Source organism: Magnusiomyces paraingens, assembly GCF_902498895.1.
Source record: "Magnusiomyces paraingens strain CBS 517.90 genome assembly, contig: contig2, whole genome shotgun sequence".
Taxonomy (NCBI): domain Eukaryota; kingdom Fungi; phylum Ascomycota; class Dipodascomycetes; order Dipodascales; family Dipodascaceae; genus Magnusiomyces; species Magnusiomyces paraingens.
The window spans coordinates 2,794,188-2,805,872 of NW_022474068.1; the positions used below are offsets into that span (position 1 = coordinate 2,794,188).

The 11,685-nt window shown below is 39.6% G+C and overlaps 4 protein-coding genes across 4 annotated transcripts; 3 read left to right on the plus strand and 1 right to left on the minus strand.

Annotated features, from left to right (window-relative positions):
* Window positions 1–87: 87 nt before the first annotated feature.
* On the plus strand, window positions 88–4,015 carry SAPINGB_P002624 (uncharacterized protein; the record flags this gene model as incomplete). Its single annotated transcript, XM_031997342.1, has 2 exons — window positions 88–180; window positions 281–4,015. 2 exons carry the CDS (start codon window positions 88–90, stop codon window positions 4,013–4,015), a joined length of 3,828 nt encoding a protein of 1,275 aa, XP_031853233.1.
* Window positions 4,016–4,186: 171 nt separating this feature from the next.
* On the minus strand, window positions 4,187–5,743 carry SAPINGB_P002625 (uncharacterized protein; the record flags this gene model as incomplete). The annotated part of the gene is made up of 2 exons (XM_031997343.1): window positions 4,187–5,605; window positions 5,690–5,743. 2 exons carry the CDS (start codon window positions 5,741–5,743, stop codon window positions 4,187–4,189), a joined length of 1,473 nt encoding a protein of 490 aa, XP_031853234.1.
* A 1,956-nt stretch (window positions 5,744–7,699) lies between these two features.
* SAPINGB_P002626 (uncharacterized protein) lies at window positions 7,700–8,256 on the plus strand (the record flags this gene model as incomplete). The annotated part of the gene is made up of 2 exons (XM_031997344.1): window positions 7,700–7,840; window positions 7,948–8,256. 2 exons carry the CDS (start codon window positions 7,700–7,702, stop codon window positions 8,254–8,256), a joined length of 450 nt encoding a protein of 149 aa, XP_031853235.1.
* A 234-nt stretch (window positions 8,257–8,490) lies between these two features.
* SAPINGB_P002627 (uncharacterized protein) lies at window positions 8,491–11,034 on the plus strand (the record flags this gene model as incomplete). Its single annotated transcript, XM_031997345.1, has 2 exons — window positions 8,491–9,258; window positions 9,313–11,034. 2 exons carry the CDS (start codon window positions 8,491–8,493, stop codon window positions 11,032–11,034), a joined length of 2,490 nt encoding a protein of 829 aa, XP_031853236.1.
* Window positions 11,035–11,685: the final 651 nt, after the last annotated feature.

Genomic DNA, 11,685 nt, shown 5'->3' on the forward strand with positions numbered 1-11,685 from the left:
AAAAAAAAAAAAAACCAGCCATTGCCACCACCACAACAACCATTCGACTGCTAGAAGTCTCCATACACTCTAGCCAGCAACATACACATGGACAAGCGAAAGACAAAGTCAACCGACGACTCCTTCGAAGTATACCGCTTCTATGTGGTGCCTACGGATCAGCCTGAAGAAGACAAAAAGGTGAGTGGCTGTTTATTATTATTATTATTATTATTTTTTTTTTTTTTAATTTATTTATTTTATTCCTCCAAAATGATGTATTAACTAACAACCACCCAAGCTCATCCAAGTTTTAGAAAAACACAAGGCCATCAATGTAGGCCCCCAGCGACTGCTTTCTTCGGCTGGCCAGGGGAAAAATAAGCCTGTGACGTCAATCGATTATGCAGCCATTGTGATCTCACCAACCATTGACTTCCCCGAGTATAGAGAGTGCGTCACCAAGCGGATCCAGGTCGTTACGCCGCTATGGGTTTGGGACAGCATAGACCGCAACATGCCGCTTATGTGTCGACCATACTCTCCGGACCCCAAGCACATTTTTGCTAAAGACTACTTTGTGGTGGCCGGGCTTGCGTACAACGACGTCGAGGCCATCCAGGCTGTTGTGCACTGTCTCGGTGGGCAATATAGCTCCCAACCACACACACTAACAACACACATCATCACCACCAAGTTCGACCATCCGTACTGCCAGCTGGTGCGCCAAACTAAGCCCAAGGTCAAGATTGTTCTTCCGCATTGGATTGATGATTGCCTGAAGTTTAACCGTCGCCTTGATGAAACCCCTTACTTGTTACCCAAGCCTGCTGTTTTCAACAATTCCGGCCTAGAGACTTATGATTATGAAAATGTTTCCTTAGGGGATGGTCCCAACAGTACGCGTGCCAACGATACTACAACGTCACGTCAGCAATCTTCTTCTGTGGTTGATTTCCCACACGATTTAATGAAAAACCGCAAATTTTACCTCGACGCGAACCTTTCTCTCTCCAACCGTCAGAAAACCTCAATTCAAAAGATTATTTGCCAGGCCGGTGGATCCATCATGGAAGATATGGACAAAGACGCGAGCCCCACGCCTTCGCTTAATGTCTACATTGGCGAATGGCGATCAGGGAGCTCCTACGTGACTGCATCGCGACGTGGGTGGGTTGTTGCAAATTTGCGATGGCTCTACTGGGTAATTACCAACAAGGAGTGGAAATCACCGACCAAAGACTTGCTACACTACCCCAAGGTCTATGGGGGGATGCCAGATTTGCACGGATACAAGGTAAGCATCACAAACTTCACCGGAGAACTGCGAAGCTACGTGAAAGAGCTGGTGGACTCATTAGGAGCCGTGTTTGAAACAGGGTTCTGCGACAACCACAAGCTTTTGATTGCTGGGTGGCCCGACGGACGCAAGTACAATGCGGCCAAGAAGTGGAACATTAACGTGGTGAATCTTCTTTGGCTGGAAGAGACCTATGCCAAGTGGCAAGTGCAGGCCTTTACGAGTCGAAAGTACTTGTCGTTCCCACGGATTGGCGACATTACAACAGCAGTGGGACCAATCGAACTTGATGCGCAAGCGCTGAAGAGGTTTTACATGACGCCGGAGGAGCTAAGCATGGATGAGGCGAGTCGCCATGCAAAACCTAATGGAGGGGTGAGGGTTGTTGAGCATGTGGAAGAAGAGATAAGGAGGAAAAAAAAGGTTGAAGATGAGGTTATTAATAAAGAGAAGAAACCGGTTGAGGATCCATCTGAAAAGCCTGTAAAGTCTTCACCAGTGATTGTTCAAGAGCCTTCAGTTCCTCAGCTTGCACCTGAGTCTGTTGAGCAGCCGCCGGTATCAACACCTTCACCCAAAAAGTCTGGGGAAAGCACAAGACCATCTTCTGGTAGACGGGCCAAAGATGCTGCACTATCGAAGCTGCATTTGGACATGAAAGATTTGAACAACTATGAGAAGACAAAACGGCGCAATATCCACAATCTGCCTCTGCCGAATGAGGAGGAGAATGAGGAAGAAGAGAAGAAGAAGAAAAAGAATAACAAAGGAGAAAGGGAGATTGATATTGATGAGGAGATGGAGGATGTGCATGAAAACGAGCGCAGTCCATCAAAAAAACGCAACCTCGGAAGTCCAAGCCGAGTGATGACACCACCGACTAAGAAACAGAAACATCATCAGAAGGTTTCGCCGCAGAAATCACCGTTAAAGAAGGAGGAAGAATCTGAGCAGCGCAAGGAGCACTCAGTGGCCGAAACCAAGCCGAGGGTTGGCGATGATGGGACGAGGGGTGTGGGGGACGAAAGGAGCAGCGATTCTGAAAGCAATAGCAAGGTGGTTAACGACAAGAAGAAGACGAGGACGAAGAAGAAGAAAAAGCGGGTGGCGACCTCAGGGAATGGTGGGGAGCATAAGGAGGAAGGGGAAGAGCAAGAAAAAGCGGGCGAAGAAGTAGAATCAGAATCAGAAGCAGAAGCAGAATCAGAAGCAGAATCAGAAGCAGAAGCAGAAGCGGAAGAAGCAAAAGAAGCAGACGGTGACGAAACAGTGGCGGCGACAACGGCGGCGACAACGGAGGCGCAAGTGTCACCACGAGTGACTACAATGGGAGTAACAGCCACAGGCTTGGCCAAAACGAACGGAAACGACGTGTTTGGAAGAAGCCGGCCAGCAGCACATGCGACGTACGGCAAGTCGTCCAAGTCAGCAACAGGAGCAGCAGCGGCAGCAGCAGCAGCACGCAGACGTAAGATGTCTTTACCATTTTCTGGAGGAGGAGGAGGTGGTGGTGGTGGTGGTGGCGGTGGGGGTTTTAGTACCGCGGAAGAAACAGGTGGTGGTGGTGGAGGAGTATCGACAGGTTCAGCGGTGGGAGGCAGTAATAGTAAACCAGGAGCCACTACGATGACGACGACGACGACGACAAAATCAGGCGATGCAAATGTACCCAAAACAATTGACTTGACGGACTCGCCGGGAAGTGTGGTTACGGTTCGTAGCACTCCTGAAGGACCACCATCTGGGTCTGCCACTAGACGTGGGGCCGGAGGATCATCGCGCAAATCTGCAGGGGCATCTACAGCTACAGGGACAGGTGGTGGTGGCGTGAGCAGCAAATCTGTGACACCTACACCTACGAATTCTGGGAGTGGTGGATCAGGTCTTGGAGCTGTGACAGTGTTACATACACCAATGAAACTATTACTGACGAATGTGGGGCTTGAGCTAACGGCGGAACAAATTTCAGGATTAGCACGGTTAGGTGTACATGTTACTCAGGAACCACGACAAGCAACACATGTTGTTGCACCACGGGTATCTCGTACAGAAAAGTTCATAGTGGCACTGGCAAGGGCTCCGCGAATGCTTGTACCGCAGTTTGTACGTGACTTACAGGCAGCCCTGGAGCCTGGTGCTGCATCACCTGAGGCGCCGCTTGTAATTGATCCGGAGGATGACAAGTACCGGTTACAAGATGCAGGGATGGTTTCTATGTACGGTGCTGATTTGGAGACTGTGCTTTTACGAGCCGAAGCAGCTCGTGGGATGTTTCTTCAAGGGCTTGTGTTTAATATGACACCGGACATTAAGGGTGGGTTTGATGTGATGGACCGGATTGTGGCAGCACATGGCGGGAAACCTTGTGTTGTTGTACGGTCTCCTGGGAAAATTGCACGCACGTGTAAGCCATCAAGTGGCGGGAGGATGATTTTAATTGTAAGACCAGAGCAGCATGAGTATATTGATGCGTTTTTAAAGGCTTTTGGTAATACGAGAGGAGGAGGAGGAGGAGCAACTACAACAACAACAACAACATCAACTAGCGGTGGAGAGGAGTCTGGAACTGGAGATGATCGTGCGCAATCGGTACAACCACCACCAGCGACTCGGTCTCGTAAAAGAACTGCGCATAATAACAATTATACGCCCATGATATTTTCGCAGGATTGGTTGTTACGAAGCATTTTGGGCATGTCTCTGGATTTTAACAACCAGCTTGTCCAGTATGAATGATGATGATGATAATGATAATGATTAAGAAGAAGAATAAAGATAAATAAATAAAAAAAAAAAAAGAACCAACCCGAGTTATTTTGATATATATATATAAATATATATATAAAAGATTATATTTGAATAAAAATAAGAAAATAAAGACATCAAGAGCAACCAACTACAAACCATTTAAGCATTGTAGGTTGAAGCTGAAGTGTTGCCACCTCTGCCAGTCCAGTTGGTGTGGATGCCGCCTTCCTTGGGGTACTTTTGTGAAACAAACTCATCGAGAACCTTAAAAGTGTGAGCACCAAAGTAATCACGCTGGGCCTGGATAAGATTTGCTGGGAGACGATCAGAGCGGTAACCATCGTACCAAGCAAGAGCAGTTGCAAAAGCAGGAGTGGGGATTCCAAGCTCGGCACCAAGGCCAATAATACGACGCCAACTGGGTTGAGCCTTATCAATGGCAGCATGGAAAAAGTCATCAAAGAGTAATGACTCAAGCTGAGGGTTCTTTTGGTAAGCCTTGGTAATATCGCCCAAAAAGACAGAACGAATGATACAGCCACCACGCCACATGAGACCGAGACCGGCATTGTTAAACTCCCATTCATGGACCTTACCAGCCTCACGAATGAGCATAAAACCCTGGGTGTAGGAAATGATTTTAGAGGCATAGAGGGCTTGTTCCAGATCATCAATGAACTGCTGCTTATCACCAGAAAAGGCGGGTTTGGGGCCAGTGAGAATCTTAGAGGCACGAACACGCTCATCCTTGATAGAAGAGAGGGTACGGGAGAAGACGGCTTCGCCAATGAGAGTCACGGGGACACCATAGTCGAGAGCAGCAGCGACAGTCCATTTGCCAGTACCCTTTTGACCGGCAGCATCGAGAATTTTTTCAACGAGGGGTTTTCCATCGTCATCATTGTAGTAGAGGATATCTCTTGTAATTTCAATGAGGTAAGAGTCGAGAACGCCCTTGTTCCACTTGGTAAAAACATCGCCCATTTCCTTATCCGAGAGACCTAGGCCACGTTTGAGAATATCATATGCCTCGGCAATGAGTTGCATGTCACCGTACTCGATACCATTGTGGACCATTTTAACAAAGTGGCCAGAGCCGGAGGGTCCGACCCAATCGCAGCAGGGTTCACCATCAGTTTTAGCAGCAATATCTTGAAAGATAGCTTTGATATGGGGCCAGGCATCAGGGTGTCCACCTGGCATGAGAGAGGGTCCATGGCGGGCACCTTCTTCGCCACCAGAGACACCTGAACCTACAAAGAGGAGGCCTCTAGTTTTAAGGTCTTCGTAACGGCGGATAGTATCTGGGAAATGGGAGTTTCCGCCATCAATGATGATATCACCCTTTTCGAGGTGGGGTTCTAGGAGGGCGATGAAGTCGTCGACAGCTTGGCCAGCCTTGACGAGAAGGATGATACGGCGAGGGCGTTTGAGGTTTTTGACGAGTTCTTCAATTGAGTGAGCTCCAATGATGGATTTACCTTTAGCTTCATTAGCGAGGAAGTGGTCAACTTTTGAGACTGTTCTGTTGAAGACAACGACTTCATATCCGTGGTCTGCGGCATTAAGAACGAGGTTCTGTGAGAGAGAGAGAGTTAAGTTAGTATTAAAAGATTAGATAGATAGATAGAATATGAGATAATAAAAAAAAAACAAACATACCTGACCCATGACGGCCAAACCAATCAAACCGATATCACCTTTTGGTTCAGACATTTTTTTTTTAGATGGATATATAGATAGATAGATAGATAGATAGATAGATAGATAGATAGATAGATAGATGGGATGAATTGAAGAGAGTGAGAAAGAAAAGAAAGAAAAAAAAAATGTTGGATTTAAAATAAGAATTTTTTTAAAAAAAAAAAAAAAAAAAAGGATGGAGAGGGAAAAAAAAAAGGAAAGAAGAAAAGAAAATTTAAATTTTTTTTTTTTTGGAGGGGCAAAAAGTTGAATATTTAAATTAATTTAAAAAAAAAAAAAAAAAAAATTAAAAAATTAAAAATATTAAAAGGAGTCTAGAATTGTTATAATCATTTATTAATAAGAAGAAGAAGAAGAAGAAGAAGAAGCTTTTTATTTATTTTATTTATATATTAAAAATAAAAATAAAAATAAAAAAAAAAAAACCATGGGAAGCATGGCCCCGAGGGTTTTTTTTTTCCCCAACATCAATACGCGGAACACGAAAAAAAAAAGATTTTATTTTATTTTATTTTATTTTATTTTATTTTATTTTATTTTATTTTATTTTATTTTATTTTATTTTATTTTATTTTATTTTATTTTATTTTATTTTATTTTATTTTATTTTATTTTAATTTAGTTTAATTTAATTTATTTTAATAAATATGAAGAAAAAGTTGAAATATGGAAAAAGTTTTCATTATTATTTAAATTGAATTGAATTGAATTGAATTGAAAAAAAAATAAATAAAAATAAAGCAACTTTTAGCTGTAAAGACTTAATTAATAAATTAATTAGTTGATGTTTATTAATTATTAATTATTATTATTATTATTATTAATTATTCCCCACAAATTGTCAATTAAATTATATTAAATTATATTATATTAAATTATATTAAATTAAATTCGCAAATACTCGGACGGTTGTCTTCCTTTTTATTTCATTTTATTGTATTTTATTAGAAAAAAAAAAAAAAAAAAGAGTATTTGAATTGAATTGAAATAAATGAGTCAATCACTTAAAAATAAAAAATAAAAAATAAAAAATTAATTCATTTCATTTCAATTTATTTTAATTTTTTAATTTTTATTTAATTTTTTTATATACAAAAGTCCATTTGAATTGCTTTAAGCAAAAAAAAAAATTAGGATTTTATTATTATTTATTTATTTATTTTGTTTGTTTGTTTGTTTGTTTGTTTGTTTGTTTATATACAAAGATTAGTCATCATTTATAAATGACTAATCAACAGCGGGTCCCTGGATTTTTTTTTTATAGAGCGGGGAAGTTGAAATTTTTCAATTCCAAATGGAAATAAAAAAAAAAAAAAGTTTTTAATTTTAATTTTGATTTTAATTCTAAATAAATATAAATAAATATAAATAAATATAAATAAATATAAATAAATATAAATAAATATAAATAAATATAAATATTTTAATTGAAATATTTTAATTGAAATATTTATTTATTTATTTTTATAAAATTCAATTGATTGATATCTGTTAATACCACCTTATAAAAAAAGCATATTATTAACACTTGTTAATTGACTTACTAACAAATTGACTCTAATTATGATCATGATAAAAAGTTATATTCAAACTTATATAATAATAATAATAATAATAATAATAATAATAATAATAATACCATTCAATTTCATTTACTAAACTCAATTCTTAAAGAAATATATATTATAATATGACTTTATCTTCTTCTTTATACATTGTGAGAATCTACTACTACTAGTCTCATCATAAGAAGTTCTAAGGTACAATAAACAAACTTAAACCCTAACCCTCTTACAAACTTTTTTTTTTTTTTTTTTTTTAATATATTGAAAGAATAAATTCATTGTTTTTTGAGTTGCCCCTCCATCCACACACTCCCCCCCACCAAAATTATTATATACATTCAACTCCTTTTTTTTTTTTTTTTTTTTTTTTTTTTTTTTTATTATTATTCCTCCCTATAAAACGATGGATTCACAAATATCAGATGCAAAAACTCATTTTGGAAATCAAGACGTAGACAATATTACTGAATATAATGGAACAGGTCCAGATGTAAGATCACCTTTTGAACGAGAACGAGATGTTCTCGTCACTCAAATTACAGAGGTATGTGAATATCCACTACTACTACTACTACTACTACTACTACTACTACTAATAATAATAATAATAATAATAAATCTAACAAAATCATTTTTTTCTAAAACTATTAGAGTATGAACAACGTTTTAAATAACCTTAACGCCCTTAATAGAGCCCTTGAAGGAGTCGTCGAAGTGGGAAAAGAGTTTGAAAGTATCTCAGCTCTTTGGAATAATTACTATGACGGTATGGCTAGAGTTCAAATCCAAGAGCAACAGCAACAGCAACAGCAACATCAACAACAGCAGCAGCAGCAGCAACAACAGCAAGAAGAAGAGGAAGTAAATGAAGAACAAGATCAAGAAGTAGAAAAAGAAGAAGAAGAAGAAGAAGAAGAAGCTCAAACTGGCATGCAGGATCATCCAGTTAATCAATCATAAATCAATCATAACAAAATCTATAGAATATAACAAACCTTTTAATATCACACGGCTGGATTACAACCTTTTTTTTAGCATTGTAACAGCTGACGTAATCTTTACAAATTTTTTTTTTTTTTTTTTTTCATTTGAAATTTTTTTATTTTATTTTATTTTATTTTTATTTAAAAACCTCCTAACAAAATCTCCCATTCAAATCACCAAAATCTCTCCCCCCCTCTTCCTCATTAAGCCATGCCTGATATTCTCGATCCATATAGCATAGCAGATCTTCCAAGAACTTCGGGGAAACTAGCATCTACCCTCACAGTTTCTTTTGGTGATTCTGCAGCATCTTCAAAGGCTTACTTTGGTGTCTCTCAAAGTGCGCTCTCAGCTTACAGCCTTAAAACAACTGCAAGACAACTTTGGACTCATCCAGTCTCTCCAGTTACTCAGATCTCAGCCCTTTGCGCAAATAAAAAAGATGCAACTCTATTTTACGGTGTAATAAACTCAAAGGGAAAAGCTTCTCTTCACCAAGTGGCTACCAAAAAACAATCCACACCCACTTCTAACCATACCCAAGTTATTTCAACTGAACCCACTTCTCAAGAAGATGAAGAAGAAAAAGAAGTAGAAGAAGAAGAGGAGGAAGAAGAAGAAGAAGAAGAGGTAGATATCACTCTTCTTGAAAAATGCAATTACATCTCAGCAATTCACAAATCTAAAGATAACTCTTCACTTGTGCTTTACCTCGCGTTTCAAACTGGCGAAATCGCGGCATTCAAAATCGAAAACAAAAAGGCAACAAAAGTTTGGGATCTCCCACCAACTGACCAAAACAATCCAGCTATCTTCACCAGGTTTATTAAAACAACCTCAAAAGAACTTCCAGAAGACGGCCTTGTTGTCACAGTCTCTGCAGCTAAAGATCCCACTTCTTTTGAAATTAAAGTCATCTCACTTGATCCCACAGAAGGCAGAGTTCTTTCTTCCAAATCTGTCTCCATCTCTGATGAAGTAAGTACTTAATTTTTTCTTTTTTTCCCTTTACTTTCATCTAACCCTCTTTAGATTGGCATTTTTGATCTTACAGACCATGATTTGTACAGATATGTCCCCTCCAAATCTACCCTTATCAAGTACTCTATTCTCGACCCAACAAAAACCTCTACAATGAAAATCCCCTCCAAAAAGGATACCCCGGCACTCCCAGCAACTGCCTCCATAATATCCCTTGGAAATGATCAAGTCTTACTCTCCACAGGTGCAGGTGATTCACTTAAGCTCGTTGATCTTCAGTACCGTGTCCTGCTCTCAGAGCGCACCCTCGAAAAACCTCTCCACCTCGTCGCCTACTCTAAAAAACTCGCTGTAGTCATTGGATATACCCCACAGGCTTCCGCAGGTTCCCTGGGCCCGGAAAAAATTGTGGCTGTTCCTCTCGATATTGGTCGCGGCAGTCTCTTTGAAAGCATTGGCAAGGGCATCACCAAAGGTGATAATACCTGGCGTAACACTTTTAGTCAAATCCCAATGACTTTTGGTGAATCCTCATCTTCAGAACAAGTCATTAAGGAAGAAACTTCACTCCTCAATAATACTAAAAACTCCGCGTCTCATGTCCTCAAGATTCTCCAACACTTTAAGGATACTGGCGACGTGGCCAGCTTTGAGAAATGGGGCCTTGCTTATCTCAAGTTCCCCAACAAGTGGATTAAGGCTTCCAAGTCCTGGACCATTGAGGAAACTATCAAAGCAACAACTGTCCCAGATGTCGACTTCAAGCGCCCCCACTACAAGTCTAAAGCTGACCGTCAAGTCGACTTTACCTTTATTTATGACCTCTGTTCAATCATCTTCCGTCACGTTGGCAAGGCCTCTTCAGCTCCTCTATCTTTGTTAAACCCAGCTGCTGCTTCATCTCCATCATCAACCTCCAACCCTACAATTTCTTCCTCTTCTTCTTCCTCTTCTTCTCCTAAACAAGTCAAGCTCGTCAAGTTGCACAAGGGCTTTGTTCCTGATCGCCTTCTCAGTTACCTCCTGACTCACCCACTTTTGCCCTCCCAGCAACTCCCTGGTTTGCTTTTGACTCTTAATCGTTTCCCGGACCTTGTGCGCAGCGCCATTAAGCGCGCTCCATCTCTCCGTTGCGATACTGTTGTTTCTGCTCTACGTGCAACTGATCGCGAGACATTTGTGTCTGCTGTCATTCGCCTTGAGCACGCGTTCGATACACGCCAAATCACAGCCTCTCTCAAACGCGTGTACCTTCTCGCAAAACCATCTTCTTCATCAACATCATCTACTAAAAATACTGAAAAATCATCTCAAAATGATGCCCTCATTGATCTCGCATACTCGGACAATGGTGTCACTCTTGAGGCCATTGTGCGCCGCATGGTCGAGCTAGATGTTGGCTGGGAACTCATGCCACAGTTTATCGATGCTGGTGGGCTTTTCGGCTGGGAAGAATCATTTTTGGATGAGCTAGATGCATGCATTTCCAAGCGCGTGGGAACTTACAAGGATGGCTACGAGGTTATTGCCATGCTTGAGGAAACTTTGCGTGAAACAAGTGTTGCTGGCGGTAAGCGTGTTAAGGAGGATTCCTCTGAGAATAAGGAAGAAACTGCAGCAACAGCTTCACCTGTTCTTTTATCTGCCAAGGAGCAAAAACAACAGAGAATGAAATCTGTGTTGCATATTGGGTTTGCAGACAAGTACGTTTACAGCAAGAAGGAAAGCAACTCGGCCATTGCACCATATACGGTTGAGCGCTTGTTGCTTTAGAAAGAGAGAGAAAAAAAATGTATAGAATTTAAGTATTAAAAAAAAAAGATTAAAAAAATAATAATAATAAATCAAGGTTGGATAAAGAAAAAAAAAACTAAAGACGACGATTCAAGGAAGGAAACTAAATGGGTGAAGATGTTGAATGGCTATTGGAAAGACAATTTAAGGGAAAAGTTGGAAGAGGCAGGTGAAGCGACATAGATTGTCAGCAATAAACTTTAAGAATGAAGAAAAGCTATGAATTGAAAAAGTTTAGAAATATAAGAGGGAAAAAAGGCATTTGACTATAAAAAAATTGGCAAAGCTAGTATTGAACAGTTAAATTAATGTTTGTGTAATTTGGAAATGATTTTGAAATACATTAATCCGAAAAGTAATGATATGATACCATTATACCAGATTAAAAAAAAAAAAAAGAAAAAAAAAATTTGAATAAAATATTAGAACTAGATCAAAAATGATTAAAAAAAATTTGATTTGAGATATTAATTAGGGGTATATTCATTTTTGCAATTCATTGCAAGTTTTATCTTGGCTTAGAATTAAAGCATCAATGAAGACAAATGTAGAAATAGTCTAGATGGGTTTAGTCTTTCATTTAGAGGTTGAATTTGTGGAAAATGGTCTTTTTCTTGTTGCTAAAGATGC